The 18,610-nt window shown below is 41.9% G+C and overlaps 3 protein-coding genes across 3 annotated transcripts; all 3 read right to left on the bottom strand.

Moving 5' to 3' along the window:
• Window positions 1-4,107: 4,107 nt before the first annotated feature.
• Window positions 4,108-4,897, bottom strand: Apd-3 (apidermin 3). The gene is made up of 3 exons (XM_034318214.2): window positions 4,842-4,897; window positions 4,502-4,763; window positions 4,108-4,435 (listed from the first exon to the last, which is right to left on the bottom strand). The coding sequence occupies exons 1-3, from the start codon at window positions 4,851-4,853 to the stop codon at window positions 4,266-4,268; spliced, it is 444 nt and encodes a 147-aa protein (XP_034174105.1). The 5' UTR covers window positions 4,854-4,897; the 3' UTR covers window positions 4,108-4,265.
• Window positions 4,898-6,847: 1,950 nt separating this feature from the next.
• LOC117601449 (uncharacterized) lies at window positions 6,848-7,776 on the bottom strand. The gene is made up of 2 exons (XM_034318173.2): window positions 7,459-7,776; window positions 6,848-7,186 (listed from the first exon to the last, which is right to left on the bottom strand). The coding sequence occupies exons 1-2, from the start codon at window positions 7,766-7,768 to the stop codon at window positions 7,041-7,043; spliced, it is 456 nt and encodes a 151-aa protein (XP_034174064.1). The 5' UTR covers window positions 7,769-7,776; the 3' UTR covers window positions 6,848-7,040.
• A 5,837-nt stretch (window positions 7,777-13,613) lies between these two features.
• LOC117601448 (uncharacterized) lies at window positions 13,614-14,978 on the bottom strand. The gene is made up of 3 exons (XM_034318172.2): window positions 14,955-14,978; window positions 14,298-14,634; window positions 13,614-14,173 (listed from the first exon to the last, which is right to left on the bottom strand). Exons 1-3 carry the CDS (start codon window positions 14,964-14,966, stop codon window positions 13,848-13,850), a joined length of 675 nt encoding a protein of 224 aa, XP_034174063.2. The 5' UTR covers window positions 14,967-14,978; the 3' UTR covers window positions 13,614-13,847.
• Window positions 14,979-18,610: the final 3,632 nt, after the last annotated feature.

Below are 18,610 nucleotides of genomic sequence, written 5' to 3'. Positions count from 1 at the left end.
ATGAAAGTAGGAATAAGAAACGAGTTAGGGTGCGGTCAACGATGGACGGGATCAGAGTAGGCGAGTTCCGGGTCCAACGTCATAGACGAGAACTGTTATCAACCTCGAACTATATACAACTTGTTGTAATAACGGTTCTGTTCCGAGGGAACTGAATTTTCCCCGATAGTAAGCAACGCAAACCGACCGTAGGTTTGCTCATGATCTCGTTCCGCGCTTATTCTCAGCACAAAACTTCCTGTATTCCCTATTCGATAAACGCTAACAACGTAACGGGGTAATTTGCTTAGAAACAATTGTTAACTGCCGAAACAGTCAGTTATTAACATTTTGGCTATCCCGTTGTTTCTCTGTTCATTTGAATGGAACTCGATCAGAAATTATCTGAGAATATTGTTATTTATTATTTGGAGCAATTAAGAAACATGGAAAGTTTGGAAAATTAATTTGAATTTCTAATTTATTTTAGGGTGAAAAAAATTCAGGAAAACGTGGGTCTTTGTAGAGATGGAGACGACTAACGACTGGAAGAGTGGAAACATTGATTTGTTAGAGCGAAAAGTTCGGTTCACCGAGCAAGCATCATCTTTGGTTTAATATTCGAGTAACAGGCAAGAAGGAAGCGAAACTATGGAGCGAAACGAAGTTTTTGATTTATGACTTTGCAACTTCAACACGAGTTTCTATTGGAAACTTTAAATTTCTCATCAAGCCTAGACGTAAAATTATTTGATTAAATATCGTTCGCGAAATGCATCCTTCGTTACGTTACGTGCGAAGAATTGAAATTTCAAACAACCAGCGCAGTTAAACATCTAACAATGAACCGATATACATTGTAGCTTGAAAATAAAATCAATTTTATTCCTGTAATAACATTTGAAAAAAGTGTTAAAAATGGAAAGGGAAGGATTTTCGATGGCGGAAGAGTGTCAAAAAAGGGTTCCCAATAACGTCGGTTTTCCCAAAAGGATCAGCAGCGTAAAAGTACAAACGAGCGTCGATCGTTCAACGGATGCAAAGCGAAATAAAACAGGCGAGGACTGTCGCATTCGTGTCAGCCTTTTATTCGCCCGCTCGTCTAACCAAGCATTTTTTTCACCCCTGTCCCACTGATTTCCACGATGACCCCCGCTGTAATTCGTCCTTTGAATCCGCCCGCCTGGAACAACGTAATTGCGCGCGGCGGATTTGTCAAGTTGGAAACGGCGAGCTTCGCGTCGGCTGCTCGAATTTACAGCCAAGTCTCGGTCCAAACTGTCACGAAACGCTATACTCTCCCCGAAACTTAGTAGGTAGAGCTTCCCCGTCGACAGAATAATCGGAGAAACTCGAGACTCGAATGTCTCGGTCTGAATTCTCCTCTTCTTTGCTGGAAAGTTGGATCATTCAACGTGAAAACACTTGATGATAAGGTACGCAGAGTTTCTTTAAAAAAATATGAATTTGTCAAAATAATTCATCCTTGATACTTTAAGAAATAACACACCTAACTGGATTGCAAAACACGAACGTTCCTTTAAACGCAATTACCGTTCGTTGCTTAATTGGAAACTCAAACGTAAATCGAACGTGTTAATTAAACATTATTTAGCCCTTTGAACGGTGGATGCAGATGGAAAATGAAAAATGAAAAACATTTCGTGGTTACACGCAATATCGACTATGATGTGTACGAACATGGACCTCGTTTCGAACACTGCATGCTCAACTATTTGCATTTAATTCTCCACTCGCATGCACGTTTACCAAGATCCGTCTGTTAATGTGATCCGTTCGGCCACTGCCAACGCTAACGCGTTAATTGTTTCGACCGCCTAATTACGGTTGCTGCTGTAACCGTTGTTACCTATCATACCCGTGTTGAACAAGAAAAATTACCTCTAATTCTTGACTATGTTAGAGAATTGATTAAAAGGTGTATGAAATATATATCTTTGACATATATAGTGTAGCCTTAAAGAATAAATTGCTAGCATATGACTCCAGTAAATATTATTCTTTCATACTCTGTAAAAACGGCTGAAATATTTGAAGCAAACAAACTTACCGTCCCCTTTGCTGAAAAATTCATTCGCATCGAATTACTCGGATGCAGCGTTACATCGTGAAAAGCAGAAAATATTTTTCCACCCGACGTCATCGATCGTAAAAGTGTAAGTTTAAAGATGGCTGGCATATACATATGTATGTTCCGCGTCCGTGCACCTTTTCCCAATCGTCTCGGTGGAACGTTCCAAGTAGATACAAAAGATCGAAATATTTCAATTCGAGCCAAGATTCCTGAATAATTTTCACTCGACCTAGTCCCCCGTTCGTGGAAATATTAATCCGTGATTCGCGTCTAATAATCTATCCGTTATCCCGCGTTTCCCTCCAGAAGAATCGAACAACGAGCGGATGCGATCGGTTCGAGAAACAGAAGCCCGGTGGAATCGATGAAACGGAAACGAGATGGCGATAGAAAGTTCTCGATAATCGATAGTCTTTGATACAAAGAGCAGTAGGTGCATTGAAAAGAGTGGGCGCGAATCGAACGTGTATTCTTGAAAAGGGGAGCCCAGCCTCGAGCTCGTCACAAAGAAGCGAACTTTTCAATATCTCTCGCTCGGCATCGACTCTCGATGGCGTTTTCCCTAGGAAAACCCTCGGGAACTCCGATGATCCAGTGGTCCCTGGACGTGAATTCCAACAAGGATCACGTAAACCGTCCGCGGCCGGTTGCGAATTCGGCCTGCTACTGGCCGAATTTTACTTCCGCTTCGACACGGAAATGGCGAGGTAATGGAATAATAAAATGACCCGGCAGGTTAGCGAAGGGTCGCGAGAACGACGGAAAATGGAAAATCGCCGATCATCGAAATTGTTGCGTGGCCTGTGGCCTGTGGCCTGATTATCGAGCCCACCTTTAGCCTCGAACGGAGAATTTAGAATCGATGAAATCGTGTTAGATGGAAAAGCTATTCTAACGCTAATAAATCATATTTTATTGAACTATGATATTTTTGTCACAACGTCAATAATACTTGTTATAGAGAATTTAGAACGAATTCTAAATTCTAAACACTAAACAGTTATTCTTTTATTCATATGCAAACTCACATATTTTCACAATATTCGATACTCTCGATCAATGGATCATGTGTATATAAATTCTATCAATATTTATTGGAATCTTCATTATTGAATCGTGTATTCAAGCTCAGACATGCGTGTCACGATTGTTTGAAATACAAATTTCGATGTATTAAACAGGAATACACAATAGAATTAAAAATTCAATTGAATGTCTATTACGCTCGTGATTCCATTCTTTCGTCCTTTGTATTTAAACTATGCATTCCTTGCTACATTTTTCCCTATGCACTCTTCACGCATTATATTCTGAAAGCATTATTTTTTCAAAGCTCTCGCTCCAACGATAGCCTGAAATATTTTCACGATTTTATCAGGGTAACAATGTCACGCGGCTGATACGGCTCGTTGCTGATACTGATTATCGTGCTTGACATCTCGAAGTCCCATAAATCGGTCGCGTGCTCGCGAAGGACCGTTACAGATCCTTGAAGAGAAAATCCGTTCCACTCTCGTAACCATGAGCACGGTAGCAGTTCCAGTCGACGAAATAAAAAGGAAAAGGAAAACGAGAAAGGAACTGACGATCTGGGTAGTTGATCGACTACTTGTCAAACGCCGTACTTGACAGTGAACCGATCGTGACTGCATAATCGAATGGAACTCGCGCGGTATGCATTGTTCCACCGGTTTCGTCATCTCGTCGATTTTTCGCGTAGGCATCGTCGAAACCCGATGCACCACAGGTGCGTTTCATTTCCTCTTGCACTTGTTCCCCGACGGAGGTGTGCATTGAAATATTCATGAAGAGGATGCCAGATAAGGACGAGGAGTTGTCTAAGCGCGTTCTACAATTGCAAAATTGTTCGTACGTGCCTTTTCGTGTGGGTATATCCTTAACCCACCGACGCTGTTTCGACGCTGTTTCGACGCTGATTCCTGATGAATGAAGCGTACGCTTTTGGTGGAACTTGCGGTTGCAAAGATTTAGAAATTTTTGAAGATATGCTGTGAAAATTATCTTCTCAGTACAATTCCCTTTATTCGTTTATATGAGCTTACATAGTTCCGGTATGCATAGACAGTAATAGAATACAACTAGAATAAATGTATAAAGTCGCCCTTATTATAATAGTGTTCGATTAGCCACGAGGTACATGGTTGATTTCAAGGCTCGTTTTCATACGTTACTACCAGTGACCGCCTCCAGTGACGACTGCAGAAGAAGAGGCACCGATCACCGCTGTTTTGGTAACAGGACCTGCGACGACCGCTGAAGTTGCTGGCCCAGCGACGACTGTGCCTGCTGCGCCGGCTAATACTGCGGGTGCAGCTAGTGCTGGGGAAACCAGGGCGTTACCTGTACAATTTATTTATTTATATATTGTTTCGGAGTCTTAAGGTAAAGGGGTAATTGAAGACGTACCAACGACGACGCTGCCAAGACCGGGTTCAGAGACGAGAGTGGGTCCAGCAACCGATCCAACGACAGCTGATGGACCAGCTACCGCTCCAGTGACCACTGCTGGACCAGCCACTGGTCCAGCTACCTTGACGGCTCCAGTTGCAGGACCAGCGACCACAGTTGATCCAACATGAGGCCCAACAACACCCACTCCACCCAGCAGCGGGCTCAAAATTGCGCTGGGAGCTGCTGCGCAGACCGAAGCGATCGCTAGGAGGACAACCTACATGGAAATATTGGAAAATTTCAAATCTTCTTTTATATTACAAGAATAAAATAAAAATCAAATTGAAAAGCTTACCAAGAATTTCATGATTGCTGCTTTGTTCCTCGGCTATTACCTTTTATCAGACTAATTGCGAGACTGCCAATTAACCCCGTGATATCTGCTTTTATACACCGTTCTGACCCTGAATATCCCGGTTTCTTGTCGTTTTTTGCACGAGGAAATGTCACACCATCTATTTCCATATGGAAGAATTTCTTCTGTACATGTATGCGTGAGGTATTAAACGCCAGGACGAAAAGACGCGACGTAGTATCGCGGATGTGCGGTGTCGGCACGCGGTTTAAGGATTCGTTGCGTTCCTTGTCTTGATTTAATTCATTTCAAATGATAATATATTTCAAAATTCTTAGTAGTTCTAAATGTACATTACTGATAAGTGTAGTTCACGAATTGCGAGTATCTCTATGTGATTATTGAAGAACAGCTAGAAATTTCATTCGCCTCGCTACACGTAAGTTCCAAAATAATTTAATGAATTGCTTTGAAAATTTCTAAATCGTTAAGTGAAGAATAGCCTTAAGTGAAGCTACCCTTTGAAGATACCCTGTCACAATCGTTAGAATTACAAAAGCTATGAACAGTTTCGAAAACTCGAACAATTTTAATTCCATCTAAGACGTTAATTAAGCGTCCAAGAGATACGTGCAAATATTTGCTGTAATAGTAACAGGGATAAAAGGCATCGAAGCGTGCTGTGTTATTCATCTACTTGAATTTCATATTCGGCACGCAACCAGTGCTTCGCGTTTCCGTTTAATGGTGGTCACTTCAGCAGTTGCACGGTTGGAAAGCGTCCGATTTAACGACTGGTCGTACTTGTTGCTGTACGTCTAGGAACCACGAACCACCGGGACGAACCGAGTGTCCCTTTGAAATGGTAATGCAAGCTAGCATGGCGCTAATAATTTCCTACGGGAGTCCTTCGGGATCCGAACGGAACTCGCGGCTACGAAAAGGGTTCCGTGGTGCATCTTTGCCGGTGCATTTCCCACCGGGGCGAACACGATTGAAAACGGAGATTAAAGGGGGTGTACGCGAACTATGCGAAGTGGTGCTCGAGAAAGCGGTGAACAAAGCTGCGATGGAAATGCTCGGATATCACAGTTGGCTCTGTTTAGTCGACCCTCTGACAGACAGAGAGAATACCCGGCTGATTGGAGCGGTGTTGAAGCAATTTCCTACAATTACCGGCGAAGGTGGACAGGTATCGTCCCACCGCGTACAACGACGATAATACAATGGCTCGTGAAATGGGGAACGGTCGACGTCACAGTGCCCGACGGCCTTGCGGACGATAATATCCCGACTAGAACAATAGCCCTCCGATCTATGCCACTTTAATCGGGAACCAACGTTGACACGGTCCCGCCAACGGGTTACGTGTCTACTCTCTGACTTGTTCGTTGGGAAATTGCTGTAACACCGAGGGTGTAACTTTAATCCTTTTTCCTACCCAGTTTAATACTTTTCAAAGATCTATTTTTATTACTCTTGGGTCATTTGTCGCTTAGACAAATAGGGTTTGTCCATCGAACCTGTTCATTACCGAGCAAACAAAGATAATTCTGAAATTCGAGTGGTTGGTGTGCTCAACAATCGCAATAACACCGTTTGGACATTTCCATGTTCGAAACTTTGTGAAACACTATTCTACCGGCCACGGTATTTAATCTTCTACTCTCGACAACTTTGCGGCCGCATTAAGCTAACTTGTTTACCAGTAATTGAAATTTACAGTGCAACATCCGCCCATAATTGCTGCATTATGCACTTGGTAATAATAATTAAGCTTTGTATACGATTTAAATAATTGTTCAACTGCATTTTATAGAAGGGACGTTGAAGCTTACGATTAAATTTGCAACCATCCATTTCCTAAAAACGTTAATATTGAAAATGTTTGAAATTTAAAAATAATTCTGTGAAATATTATTTAACTATTATTCGAAATAATGCGTAAGGGTTGAAGGGGTTGATCGCATAATTTCTATGAACAAAATTATTCAATTCCTCTCCAAAGTGGCATGCGTTTATTATAACATAATATCATATATGAAACATTGTTATGTACACAGAATACATATAAGAGATATAATGATGGAGGTACTAGCGGTAAATGAGGGAGATCGTGGCGCGGTCGGTTTCAAAAATGGCAGGCATCGGAGATCAGTCGAAAATGTCGTTGGTGATGGAGGTCCAGCGTAGGGTGAATTACCAGTGTCCGTGCGCACGGACAATTCCACCGACTCCAGCTGCTCCAGCCGCTATACTGCCGGATGGTCCGGCAATAAGCGCTGGGGCGGTGATGGGACCAGCTAAAGCTGCAGCAGGTGACACTGGACCGGACAATACTGCTCCTAAAAACAAACCGCATCGATGTGTTATAATTTCACAATTTACATCTGCCGCAAATGCAACACAGTACGGACAACCGACAACCGTCGCTAGAATAAAAATTAAACCACGCATGGTTCAATTTATCGACCATTGTGAAAATCATTGCGATATGTTCCTGAATTAGACACGGTCATTTCTGTCTAGGAATAAATAAAACGTCGACACGATGTAACAAAGTCCAATCAAAGATAACAAGCTATTCAGAAGCCTACGAATTTATACGATCGCTTACCCCATCCTGCGTGACCCCATCCGGGTGCAGCGAGGCCGGGCCAGCCACCATGTCCAGAGACGCTACCGGAAACGACCGATGGACCAGCCACGGCTCCAGTCACCACAGCGCCACCATCGACCGCTCCGGAGAGGCGAGCAGGTCCGACCACCGGTCCGGCAAGGGCTGAGGGTCCAAGAATCGGTCCGCTAAGAGCAGCAGGGCCCAAGATAGGTCCAGCCAGTGCAGCACCCGGGGCCAAAAGACCGGATGGTGCTGCTGCTACCGCTGAGATAACTGCCGCGAGGAGGACCGCTACGAGGGTGCACATGGTACAGATTGATTGCTGAAGGGTTTCGAGTGTTGGCGAACTGCTGGAAGCGTTGCTTCGATGGCTGAAGTGGATGTGCTGACATCGAGCTGGCTCGATGGTGCTTTTATAGGGGCATTGTCTACGGCGTCGGGTCTATTGCTCCCGCCAACCCCAAGGGCGGGGCACAGGACACGCCAAACATTCTCTGCGGCCTAGGCGCGTGGCTGTATCTCCGCTTATCAGCATTAACACAGTCGGCGACACACGAGCGACGCTTAACGCCTCGCAGCCCGCCCGTGCCTAGCAGGTCGCCTGTTCCAATTCAGATCCGCGTTGCATCCGTTTCACCGATGTTTTTTTACGCCTTACCTTCAACCTTGTGTCGCGCATACCATTCTTTCGATCGTACTGGACAATCTGTTTCTAAGTATCTAATTAGTAATCAAATTTAGAAATAGACTCTTTAGGGTGTTAGCTTGGTAATATTACACTCTTATACATTTATATAATTCAAGTAAACTCTAACAATAAATATTTGCAGTTTTCAAAACTTTGCTTATCTGATACTCTTATGAAGCTATAAGAAAAAAGTCTAAAAAAAAAAATGATCTCGATTCTTTTAAATATTTGATTGGTAATTAAGTTCAGAAATAAACTTTTTAGGGTTTTATAATCTAAGCATCCCTAATAATAAATATTTGTATTTTTTCAAACTTTCCTTATAAAATGTTCTTATGAAACTATAAAAAAAAATATGCAGCCTATGAATTGCAGCATCAATGCAAATAGCGATCCTCAATTCAGAGATAATAAAGTTATCAACATCAGCTCGAAGATACCTATGTCATCGCGACCTTCACAGAAGAAGACCAGAATCGTCTGTTCACTGTCTTTTTCGTTCATCAGACGAAGAGGTATGGAAATTAGGTGAACGCGTTGACAGTATATTTGTGACACATTTGCATTGTACATCCGTTTAGGCGAGGCACGGGTTGCGTAGCCCACGCGTCGTCCATGGGTCGCAATTGTCGCCTGGAATGACGATCTCATTGTCATAGACGAGTGTGTTACAGTGGCAGCAGCCTAGTAATGGATTATCGACCATGCCACGGATCGTTTGGAATATCATTGTTGGGCGTTGCGTGCACTTTCGAAGGTGCAAAGGTGACCGGAGACACGATTCTTTGAATAATTCTCCCTCCGTTCCGTGAATACCTACCGAGGGCCGATTCTTAATGACACGACTCGTTTACAAAACCACGGAAGATCCGAGAATCATGTTATCTAGAAAAAAACGCAATTATTATAGAATATTTATCTCTGCCTTCAGGAATTTTTCTAATTCGTGGAAGTGTTTGAATTTTAAAAACGAACAATGGATATTTAACATTTAAGGTAGTTTTGATTGAATTTTCCTGTTTCAATGCAATGTGTTTTAATTATAATTTAAAATATGAATAAATGGAAAGTAAGATTGAATCGACTGAATTTTCCCATTCGAACGTGATGCATTCATATTTTTATTATAATTTAAAATACTCGCTTTATACAAAAAAGCAAAAAACAAATACGTGAAATATAAAATGAAATCAATGGTAATGTATTTCATTGTACCTTTTAATTTAAAATAGGAGTAGCTAACAATCGAAGATCGAATCAATGAAATAATTTATTATCGGAGTATGTGACAGATATTTGAATCACAACGAGGGCCGATTGTTATAAAGTTCTACAAACGTCAATCGAAGTGTTCGTAGATAAAAGTGAAAAAATGTACTGAAACGTTGACAGACGTGTCACGGGTATGTAGATAGATTTGAATCGATGGTGTTCATTTTCGTCGTTGATATAACGCTCATCGTTCTGTCGCTTAACCGCTTAACGTTACAAAGTCAGAAACGGGGTAGAATAGGATTATTAAAGCCGTTTAAAAAACGTGAATTGCGTGGACTGGTTATCCATCGGTCGTATAACGTTTATCGTTGACCATGGTAATTTGTTCCAACAGACAACTGTTGAAAACGTTGCGGAAATTCGATCCCCTATTTCCAGCCCAAGTAAAATTAATTTCCAGTCAATAACCAAATTGTTTTACAGCGAAACTGTAAATGAATGGTATATGCGATTATTACAAGTTACAATTAACCCTTGCGTTAATAATCGGATATCTGGTTAGCCCCAACGTGGTCAGTCCACGTTGATGTTCGATTATTTATTATGTTCCTATTGGAATATCTGAAAATCTCTTGAGGCTCCCTCCGTTATGAAATAATAATGGGTTAACTCTATACAAGGGTTGAAGGAAAATATGGGTATTTCAAAGAGTAGCAAATTTAGAATATTTCGTGTGAAAGGGTATAAAATTTAAAAAAATTCAATCTATTTTACAGGCACATTGTTCCAGAAGGCAGATACCATTTTTATTTTCCCATTGGGTGTGGTATCGGTGTGTCCGATTCGATCCGACATTGCGTCATGCGGTTGACACCTTTTTACAACGAATGATCGAGCTTTTCCACCCCGTCACGGTCGAGCAGATCATTGAATCAGCCCCGCCCTTACCCCCGATAAGTTCACCGACCCACGTGTTCGCGTATGGTACCTATAAAAGCTCACTTAGCATCAGCTTGTACGGCAATGTTCCCCCGTGATGCCTGATGGAAAGTCGTTGCTCGGAATCTCGGTAGCCACTGTCTTCTGATCTCGAACGTATCATGGCTGTCGATCGAAGGAAAGAAACAGAATCGTCCTCGAGTCATTCTTGAATCGTAGTCACGTTTTTCAAACCGGGAATCTTTTCGTCATGGATGGAAGACGAATGCAGACGATGGCCAACCGAATACGACGTTGCTCTAGGTAAGCAGAAATTAAAGTTTACGTTCGTTTGAAGATATTGGCATAACCAGGATTTCTATCTGGGATGGCTAGGATAGCTAGGTTTATTATTTCGAATTCGAAATCAAATTTATCTCTATTATAAATTTCCAACGCCACTAGCCGGTTGCCTGGTTACGCGAGTACAATGGTTGCTGTGGTCGAAACGAGTTGCCGGAGACGATCGAAAATCGGCCACGTTTTCAAACTTCCCGACAATCGAGGAATTAGACTAGGACGTGTACAAAGCGTCCCGCGTTTCTCAGTTCCTGCGGTGCTACGGGTACAGAGAACGCTGAAGTATGAAGCGTGGAGGGCCAGATCGCGATGTGAATAACGATCGAGCCGTGTACGAGAGCACGGGCGAGATTTATCCCCTCGTTTCTCGACCGATTCTCTGACCCGAGAACCCGCCCTTACCTACAATATAAATATCCTCTGGTTCCTTTTGAAAAATCGCCACTTATTTTTCCTCTTTTCCACAGATCGTACAGGATCCTGTCAATGTTTAATTATCCACGTTCGATTCGTATATACTTATCAAGGAGTACCATCCTCGAGTATTCTTAACTGGACTGTTGATTTTTGTATTTCTCAGGCGATTCACGGGTCATCGACGTACCAGAAGACCGTCGAAGGATCCATCGATCGAGCTTCCTTGATACCCGGCAACTCGTCAGACGTTAACGATCCAACCAGAACCGATATCTACCTCGTTATCGACCACACCTCTCGTCATTCTTGCCTGCGGTCCGCGAGCAACGCGAAAACAGTCGGACAACCTTCTTGCTTTATATCCGGCAGAGATAGATCCCGTAGAATGCCAACGGTAGCGAACTATCTGTCCGCTCGTAACTCGGATCGTAATTGATTTATCGCGATCAATCGATCACTATTGTTAGTCAAACCATGGGTTAATCAATTTGACGGGAATAATTTTGGCTGTTTAATTAAAATTTGAAATTGTAATAATGACTTATTAAAATTGACTGAATTGCAAAATACAAAATGATATTAAATAAATATATAACAATGGTCAGCTGAAACAATATACTTGAAATCAAATTTGTTCTCTCGTTTTTAATTTCACGGTACGCAAACAAGTAAACTAACGCACAAGGAACGAATAACGAATCGTTCATAACGAAATTTGCCTGGTTCGCTCCTAAATTAGAACGCGTCGGTTGTTTCTTTCAATTCCAGCCGAGCATTGTTAAACACCCTGTTGAATAACCAATGATAGTCATTAATTTCTATAAACAATGCGTATGCATTCTGAATAATTAGTATCAAAGGCAATTCAACGATAAACAAGAAACATTATTAATTCTGAAGAGCACTAATTTGTGGAGAACATATTAAATCTTCTTGCTGGAAAATGATCAGTTTTCTTCATTATCGCAGAGGATTGAAAGAAATAAAAATTCGCGTTCGATTTCTTTTTCCGTAATTTTGAAGTTATTATTTTTTAAATATTTGCAATGATAATCTTTTCTCGGATTAAGAGATGATCCATGAAATTAAATTTGGAAATCCGAAGAAGGGTTAAAATCTATTTCTTGTACTTGTATTTTGAAAAAATAAATCTTTCAAATATCGCTGTGATCCAAATTTATATATTTCCCTTTTATCTGGGGGACGGTCTAGTAACCTTTTAGAATTCGTGAACTTTTGATGCACTGTTGTAATCGATGACGTAAGGTAAACGAAGAGCCACGATTTTCCCACCAAGATGATATCTTATTCTTTGGTCCCTTCGTTGATCCTATTATCACGAAATTCTCAGCGATTCTGGCAATAGATCTTATAGACAAACAGCTAGTTCCTTATAATTCTCACAGTCTCGGGAATTTTGTGATAAATCGTTCATAGATTATATTTTAGAAACGGCGCGGAGACAAAAATGATCTCGGTGGGTGAAATCTCTGGCGGGGATCACGGTGACCTTAAAGAACTAAGCGGTAATTGTCGTGTTACAGATTCCCTGATAAACTCTGCGCTCGTGAACACCGAAAGATAACGTTGACAATCTCGTGATCTCAGCTGTGACCTTCTGTAAATTACGTCCCCCACGTTGGCTACCTCGCCATTATTCAAATAGGCATGATTAGAACACCTGTGCTTGATGGCCAAAGTAAAAATTCATTTTTACTCCTTTCATTTGATTCCGATCTAAAGTCAACTATGGAATGCGACATTCTTATAATTTTTAAAAATTTTTTATTTTAAATTTTGTAAAAGTTCTGGGCAATAATTTTGTTCCAATGAACACTGATTAAAAATTGTCAAGTCTTCGCCAATTTAACGTTTAAAATCGCCTAATCAGCAATACCAGAGCTCGTGATCAATCAGATATCGATCTGATCCTGCCGATTGTCGCGTTTATTCAAGATTGACGAACCGTATCGTAGTTCACGCTTCTAACGACCTTACCCTTTTCTCCAGCTGCCTATAAATCGTTCCAGAAGTGCCTGCATTCGTGTTCCCCGTTCAAAAGCGACTCTAGTTGCTTGTTCGTTTAATTGTCACCTCGCGTAATCAGGGCCAAACGTTACTACGATCTACCAAGGTATTTCAGAAACGAAAAGTCATCGATTAGGGTCTCGAATCGATCGTGCGAGACGCGAAGCGTTAAAACAGTCGTAACGTGGGTTAATTTTCCAAATTAGACATTTCTTTTTAATCTCCTCCGACAGACACGCAGTTTGTTTGAAAGATATTTTCGTGAAAAACTGCATTATACATAATTACTGTATAATGATTCTCCAATCACTTTGTAGCTCGGTGAAAATGGAACCTTTAATGACGTTAAAGCAAACCAATAAAGGTGAAGCAGCGTTCGATGCTTTCCCGTAGAATGCGAAATGTAATTCGATAAACGCACATGGTATATCGAAAGTTATCGACGTAATGGTCTGTAATTAAATCATGTACGTGTAATTATCGTAAGAGATCATAATTATTGTTACACTATAAATAGAGAGCCATCTAATATCTACGTCACAAACTATCTGCAAAAAGGTATTTAAAAGAGAAAAACAATATTTAATGTTATTTTATCAAAACGGGGATCGTCGTGAATTGATTTTAAGATTCATCTGTTGTACAATGTTACTTTCACTGATACTTAGCACGAGTGTGTACAAAATCAGCCTAATTATCCGTCGTGGATGTTATCGAGAGATTTCCATGGATATCTTCTTTCTTTCAGCAGCTCTGGTCGTTACCAGTGACCGTGACCAGTGTGAATGCCACCGTAGCCAGTACCGTGGGCAGTGATCTTCCCAGAGGGACCAGCAATCACTACTGAACCAGCATTTGGACCGGAAACCGCAGCGCTTCCCGAATGGGGACCAGCGAGGACCGCACCGTGGGACGCTGGACCTGTGAGCACTGCTCCATAGGATGCTGGTCCTGCTAGCACCGCACCATGGGACGCTGGTCCTGCTATCACTGATCCATGTCCACCGTGTCCGCCGGGTCCTGCGTAGCCTGCGTATCCTCCGTATCCTCCGTATCCTGCGTAACCGTACGCTGGTGCAACGTATCCTGCGAATGCAAAGGTAATTTTATTAAAATAAATTGTAGATAGAAAATATAATGTTATTGTATTTTTAAGCATATTTAAAAAAGATTGAATATTGATGATATCTATGAAATTTGAGTGACTTACCAACTGCTCCCCCATAGGGTCCACCATAACCTTCGACATGAGCAGGGCCAGCAACGGAAGCTGTTACCACAGCAGGACCAGCAACTGCACCGGAAACGTGGACAGGACCAGACATCGATCCAGAAAGCCTAGCTGGACCAATCGATGGAGCAGCTACAACAGTGGCTCCCAAGTGAGGACCAGCGACACTGGTAGGACCCAAAGCTGGACCAGCTAATGCTACACCGTGAGAGTATCCCAGATGACCCCCATAGTGTCCCAAATGACCACCCCATATAGCTTCACGGCGCTGGCGAGGGGCTGCTCCGACAAACGCGCACGCAGCTGCTATTATCAGCTGAAAATCGTAATAGGATCATGGTAAGTGTTCAGTTTTTGAAAAATAGAAACTTCCATTACTGTTTTTCAATTATTTCATTCCAAGGCAATCGACACACTTTAAGGAAATATTAAAATATCGAGGGATATTTTTCAAACTCGAAATATCACAGTTTTTGAAATCACAACTGATAGATATAATAGGTTCACCAAATTTTTTCGAGCAATTCCCAAGTCACTTGGAAAGCTAGAAAAATGTTCGAATATTATCGGTCACTGAAAGAGCCGCGACGCGTAGAAAAATCCAGCGGATCCCGGACCGTGGGATCGAGTACTTACGAAGACCTTCATCCTGCCGACCGCCGATTGCTGAATGTGCCCACGGACGACTCTCTCGGACTTTATATACTTCTCTAAGAACACGACCGCGCCCCCGGTGATCCCTTCAAATCATATCCGTTGATGGTGTAGCCTCAGCCATTGTGCAAGAAGGTCACCATCCGGCACACCCACCCTCGAGACACTGCCTCCCTTGGCCGACCTTCGTCTTGGGAAACAGTGATTTTCGCTCCTCGAGGAATCCTATGAATTTTTTCTTCTCTCATTGTCCCATCACTTGAATCTTGAATAGTAAGAAATTTCAACAAGGAAAAATGTTCGTCCGGAGCCAAGGAATTTTCGTAATTCTCTAAGAATACAGGAAGAACGTTTTCCACGGTAGACAAATGACGCGGGATGAGCGAATAACGATTTGTAAATTGGTTCGATCGATGGACGGGAAATGTTCGGAGGGTCTTTCAGCTTGTCTGGTCGATAAAATCGTATTCCCGTCACGAGCTCGATTTATCCGAAGGAAGTTCGGTAACGAGAGAGCATCTTTCGGCTGGTGGAACTTTTTCAAGTCGCAAAAGGATGTCGAGTACCTTTTGTTCGCGGACCGAGTTTCGATCGTTTCGTTGCACATCGAATTGGGCAACGAGTTTCTCCTCGTCGTCGTAACGTTCCCTTCAAGCTCGACAGGGTGTTACAATCCCTTTAGGCGATTCGTAACTTCTGCACAACTTGCTGGAGCCGATGAAACAGTCGGTTCGTTAAAGAACGCGGTAAGAATGAAATTCTTTTGAAGAAGAGAGACCGGGATAGGGATATAGAAGGGTATGTCACAGGATGGAAGATGAATGGTGGTCGCTTGGTACGGAACAAAGGAATCGATTACGCGAACGCAAAAGCGGTGTAATTAGCGTAATTTGCGATTTCACTGACGATAAAGGGGAGGAATAACGAGTTACCGATCGCAGGCGTGATCTTCTACCTACGGTATAATTGGCCTGCATGTTTTCAACGCACTAACATTATTCCTCGTTATTATCCTCTTATTGCGTCAAGTGTCTTGCGTGGTTCTCTGACCTCTCGTTTTTTCTACAACTTTTTTTCTTTGACTTATTGTCTTGTGGATAATTAAGGATTGAAAAACGTGATATTTAAAATTTACTCAATTCTTCGACCCGTTTAGGATCGATAACTATGTGTCTCTTGTAAGGGGAGTGTTAATGGATGTTGATGCAACAAATATTTAGGATGTACAGAAAACATAGGAGAAATTACAAGGAGACCTTTGCTTTGTATCTTATTCAGATTCTTGATAAGATTCAATGTTTGTTACATTCGAAGTGGGTTAGTTAACACGTATTGTTCTCGTTTCATCGACGTTCGTCGAAGGCATCGAAAAATCGTGGGCGGCGAACCGCGTCATCCTCGTGAAGTGAAGCAACCGATCGCTTAGTTGCACCGAGTCTACAGTTAACATTACCGCTGGGAAAGAGTCACGTTCTCAGGGATTAATACGGTTATCTTTGCTATGTACCGGCTGCAGACGAAGCTGCGAGCGTGAGCGTGCCGAACGTGACCTTTATTCCTGGTAGCCGCCAGGAAAGATTGCTCCAATTATCCTGCGACGATCGATGCTCCTCTGTCCTGTTCAATTAAAAATCTCCTAATTTCATAATTAACTACCGAATGAAAAATTTCGATTTTCTTCAGAAAACATTGGTGATCTTTAAAATGGAGATCCTTAAATTTCAAAATCTCTTTTATTAGAATATCAGCTATTGACCACTATTTTTGCAAATATTTGAACGTCTGAAATATAACAAACGTTTTCTTCAAAAAACATTGGTGATCTTTAAAATGGAGATCTTTAAATTTCAAAATCTCTTTTATTAGAATATCAACTATTGACCACCATTTTTGCAAATATTTGACCGTCTGAAATATAACAAACCAAATATTCTGCTCTGTGAGTATCGATCGCGGTCAAACGCAAATCTATAATGACCTTTGCGCACGATCATCAAACATTCAGCTCTATCGATACAGTCAATTACTGTTCCATTGCGTCCACGTTTCTTTATGAGAACCGATCTACCGATCTTCGAATTTATTGCCATTGTAAGATCCAGTTGGATTAATGTGAGAATGCCAGTGAACACCGCGACAAAGTGTAACGAGTAGCGGGACCTTTGCTCGACTTCCAACGAGATATTATTTACAGGACAGTTTACATCGACGGTCTATATAAGGAGGGGACAATCTGGTTTTGAAGTTCGTAAACGATAACACTGGAGAAGGGGAACGGCCGTCCTGGAGATTGAACGTGATCAATGCTAATGGTGAGACTGACATTTGCAGTCATTGTCTGCGCTGCATCGGTGATTCTTATGGGAGCAGACTAGCCTACTGAATCAATTCGTTTCCCAATTTCGAATTTCTTTGGCTCGAGTGCTCTGTAATATAATCGAAGAGGAAGAAGGAATAAATTGAATGGCCTCTTGGAAAAGTTGTTCGAATTTATATTAGCAACTTAGAAATTTATTTGAAGAATTTTATTATACAATTGATGGATTTAAAAAATACTTTTGTGGTTTGCTAATTTTCATCGAAACGTAGAGACAGTAGCGTTTCCGTCCATAAATCACCGTTACACGGACGACTTGTTTGACCATAAAGGAGAAACGTAATCGGTAGTCGAGCGAAACGCTAAATTATGTATGAACACTCGTATCTCCTTCGGCCAGAATGATACAGCTTCGACACGCAGATGGACGAGCTACTGTGTCCCATCGAAACCTTTCGTCCACTTCACGAAGACTGCATAAATTCCTAATTTTATCGTCACGTTTCATCTCATCGAAGACAGATCGGTAAACTGACTATTAATCGTCCGATTCCATCACGGCAATTCCCGATGCAGATGGTTCGGATCGCCTTCTTTGCATGTCGCTAATTGAATATTAATTTATAGCCTGGTTCGATGATTGCCGTGTTGAAATTTCGAAGTACTTTCACCAGTCTGAATATAAAGAAACTAAGGAATTTTAATTTGACGCGAAGCGTAGCTAAAGAATTCAAGAGATTCCAATTTCCTTTTTAGAAAATTTTCATTTATGCAACGAAGGGCACCGAGTTTAGCCCTTGAAGTGGTTCCCAAAAGAAAATCGATGTAAAATCTGCAGTTGTCTCGAAGCGTTAATCCGTGAAGACAGAGGAAGCGGCCTTTCCAGTTCTATCTGGAGTGCAATCGAGAGGCGAACACTCGAGGTGCGCACGTGAGAAGGGAATCGGTCTCATCAGTGACGAAATGACCTTGGTAGCAAAGAGCTGGCACAGCACGCCTGGTAAGCAGATTCTTCTGGGAACCGATCGCACACCCCCGAACGGTGAAAGGACCACGCCTGCACCGGTACGACGATGCGCCACGCCAACCTTCTTCATCCGCTTTCAGTCCGCGTCAATTGCGAAACTTTTCTATGATTTACGACCAATTAAATTAGCATCCATTCCCATTTCGTCTACCTTTGCATCTAACAAGGAAACATATCGAAAAATAAGGGACACGTATTTTTTTATAGCTGCCCAGTTGCAAGTTTAGGGGATGAAATCACCCCTTAAAGTTTGAGCAAAAGAATGGTACCTCGAAAACTATCACAGATATAAGA

The sequence above is a fragment of the Osmia lignaria genome, chromosome 6 (genome assembly GCF_051020975.1).
Source record: "Osmia lignaria lignaria isolate PbOS001 chromosome 6, iyOsmLign1, whole genome shotgun sequence".
In the NCBI taxonomy this organism is placed as follows: domain Eukaryota; kingdom Metazoa; phylum Arthropoda; class Insecta; order Hymenoptera; family Megachilidae; genus Osmia; species Osmia lignaria.
Note: the sequence above shows the minus strand (reverse complement) of the source record. Positions and strands in the feature narration are given on the sequence as shown.